Below are 2,903 nucleotides of genomic sequence, written 5' to 3' on the forward strand. Positions count from 1 at the left end.
ATACAAATGCCGTTCTGTTTATGAGGTAGTCCTTTAACCAATTGGTCAGCCAGGCGGGAAATCCGTAGTGTTGAAGTTTCGCAATCGCAAGATTGTGAGGAACTTTATCGAATGCCTTTGCAAAGTCCACATAGATCGAGTCAACTTGCACGCGCTTGTCCATGCACGGAAACAGAAAGTTGGAGTAGTCCATCAAATTCGTAAGTGTTGACCGATTTTTAACAAACCCGTGCTGGCACTCCGTTATGATTGGAAGCGCGACAGGAAACATGACATCATAAATCAAACGTTCAAATACCTTAGCTAAGCATGGTAGAAGCGAAATAGCTCGGTAGTTTTCAACGTTATGAACGTTACCAGATTTGTGTATCGGGATGATCGCAGCATTTTCCAGGCGGTCGGGAACTTACCGCTCGTAAGAGATCGGTTGAAAATGATCGTCATTGGGACAGCGAGAGGGGCGGCGCACGATTTAACAAAAACTGGAGGCAATCTATCTGCGCCTGGCCCTTTCGAAGGATCCACTGAACTGAGGGCAGCATGGATGTTGACTTCACTTAGAGCGGGTTGTGCTAGGGACATATTGTATGACGGAATACTGTCGATGTACGGGCCTGTTGCGGAGACATCGTTTGTTTCATACACATCTTTAAAGAAGTCAGCAAATAGATTCGCAGCCTCATCGGTTGAGTTTGACCTTATGTTGTTGTAGGTTACGTCGCTGGGAATAGGCTTATTACGTTTTTTCGAGTTGACATAAGACCAGAACGAGGAAGGATTAGCTTGCAAATCAGTTTCGGTACGATTTAAGTAGTCCTTGAAGGCGGAATCCACGGATGATTGGTAACTGGATTCCAATTGTTGCAGATTCATTTTGGCTATGTGCGTTCTTTGCTTGAAGTATCTTTTCCTGGCCTTGCGGAGAACGTTGCGACTGTGGCGTATTTCTGCAGTCCACCATGGAGGAGACGTCTTAGAGTGTCGTAGGTTTCTTTTGAATGGCACTTTTTCATTCAAAATTGAAAATACTGTGTCGTACAAATTGGTGACGGCATCGTCTAAGTTATCGGCCTGTAGAATGCCAGACCAGTTGACCCTCTCTAAAGACGTCGAGAGATCGTCAAAGTCACAGTGACGGAAGTCAAAATCAAGAAGACCACGGTTAGCACGATGCACAATTTGCTTGGCAGGCAGATAATCTAAACGAATAATGAACGGCTTGTGATGGATATCAACTTTCAGGATTGGTGTTGGGGGTTCCAGTAGTTCGACGTTGACAGGATCATTCACAAACGCTAAATCAAGAAGTCTTCCATTTGCGTTGTATGCAGAACAGATTTGATGCAGGCCGCATGGCAGGACAGTTTCACACAGGCTGATCTCTTGTTCAGAAGAAGCGTTCAAAGGAATATAACTGTTGAGGTCAGTGTCAAGTTGACATTGCAAACGAGGTAGGTTATAGTCGCCAACCACCACGATGCTATCTGAGCTATCGGAGCTTCCAAGCATCTCTTGAATTGACGATGCGTGATTTGAGTATAGGCAGGGGTTGCTATTTGGTCGCAAGTAGATGCAACAAATATATATCGCTAGGGAATTCAGTTGAACGCGGACACATACCTGCTCAAGTGATTCGCAATTCGTTAGTTGAACTTGGGAAGCCTTCAAGTTGTTTCTAACCGCAATTAGGACTCCACCTCCACGCTTAAGTGTGCTTGTTAGGTTGTTGCGGTCACAGCGGAATATAGTGTACTCAGAAGAAAGTTCGGCGTTTCCGATGTCGTCATTGAGCCAGGTTTCGGTGAGAGCGATAACGTCGTAGTCAGCGGATAAGGTAGTCCTATGGAATGTGTCGGTTTTGGTTCTCATCCCTCGAACGTTTTGGTAATACACGGTGATAAAACTTTTGTTTGTTGAACATAGCCGTGTGTTCGGAGCATTACACGGCGTTTCGTTTATACTAGAGCTACCAGGGACGATTGGGCAGTAGATTCCGCTGTTACCTCGGTTATGTCTACCGTGTCCGTATTCGGTACCGTCGCAGGAGGCTGCCAAAAAACCCTTCGCTCTCTTGACTTGTCCTCGAATTCGCGGAATACTATACCAACCGGCCAAGTATTGGTTGTCATTGCTCTCGACTTCATATGGGCAGGCAATTCAACTTTAAACGAGACGAAGTTCAACGATGACAGATCTCTGCCCCGAGGTACAAGTTTCACGATTTTAACATCTTCGGTCTCCAACCTTTCTTTGACAAGGCCAAGGACTGAATCATCTGGAGCCTTCGGGGAGATACCCGATAGATACAACCAGAACTTATCATTATTGGAATTCTGATTGTTTAAATCGGAAGCACCTGGGGCACTGCGGTCGTTACCTCGCAGTAGTTTAGCCGGCCGGAATGGTGTGCGATCTTCCTCTCTACCACGTTTACTACCAGATTCAAAGTAAAACGGGTTACGGCCTGCGGGTGGAATGGGCGTTTTTGGAACAGCATCGATGAGTTTATTGAAATTAGAGTTAAGTTCCTTTCTAATCTCATTCAACACTTCGGTGCGGATATCATCCTTGAATTTTTCGATTACGAGGTCATTTGCAACATTTGTGGAAATCAACGCATTGCGGAAGCGTGCATTTTCCATCATTTTGCTGCACGCGTGACACATCCAATACATCTGTCTACATCTACCGACAGACTCCAATAAGGCCTCGTCCACACTGGCACAACGGAAGCAGAACCGCGCTGAACAGAATCCACGGCATTGCATAACACAATGTTCCACCGCGCAACTTTCGCAAACTCCAAGCATGGTTGATGGAAATGTTCAGGCACGCGAGGGTTAAAATATTGCGTTAAGATGCTCGTCAACAGATGGCGTTACGTTGAGCACATAGTGGCTGAG

The 2,903-nt window shown here is 45.8% G+C and overlaps 1 protein-coding gene across 1 annotated transcript; it reads right to left on the bottom strand.

Annotated features, from left to right (window-relative positions):
* Positions 1-303: 303 nt before the first annotated feature.
* Positions 304-1,869, bottom strand: LOC134290474 (uncharacterized). Its single transcript, XM_062857623.1, has one exon. It carries the CDS (start codon positions 1,867-1,869, stop codon positions 304-306), a length of 1,566 nt encoding a protein of 521 aa, XP_062713607.1.
* Between the last annotated feature and the right edge of the window lie 1,034 nt (positions 1,870-2,903).

This window comes from Aedes albopictus, chromosome 3, assembly GCF_035046485.1.
Source record: "Aedes albopictus strain Foshan chromosome 3, AalbF5, whole genome shotgun sequence".
Taxonomy (NCBI): Eukaryota; Metazoa; Arthropoda; class Insecta; order Diptera; family Culicidae; genus Aedes; species Aedes albopictus.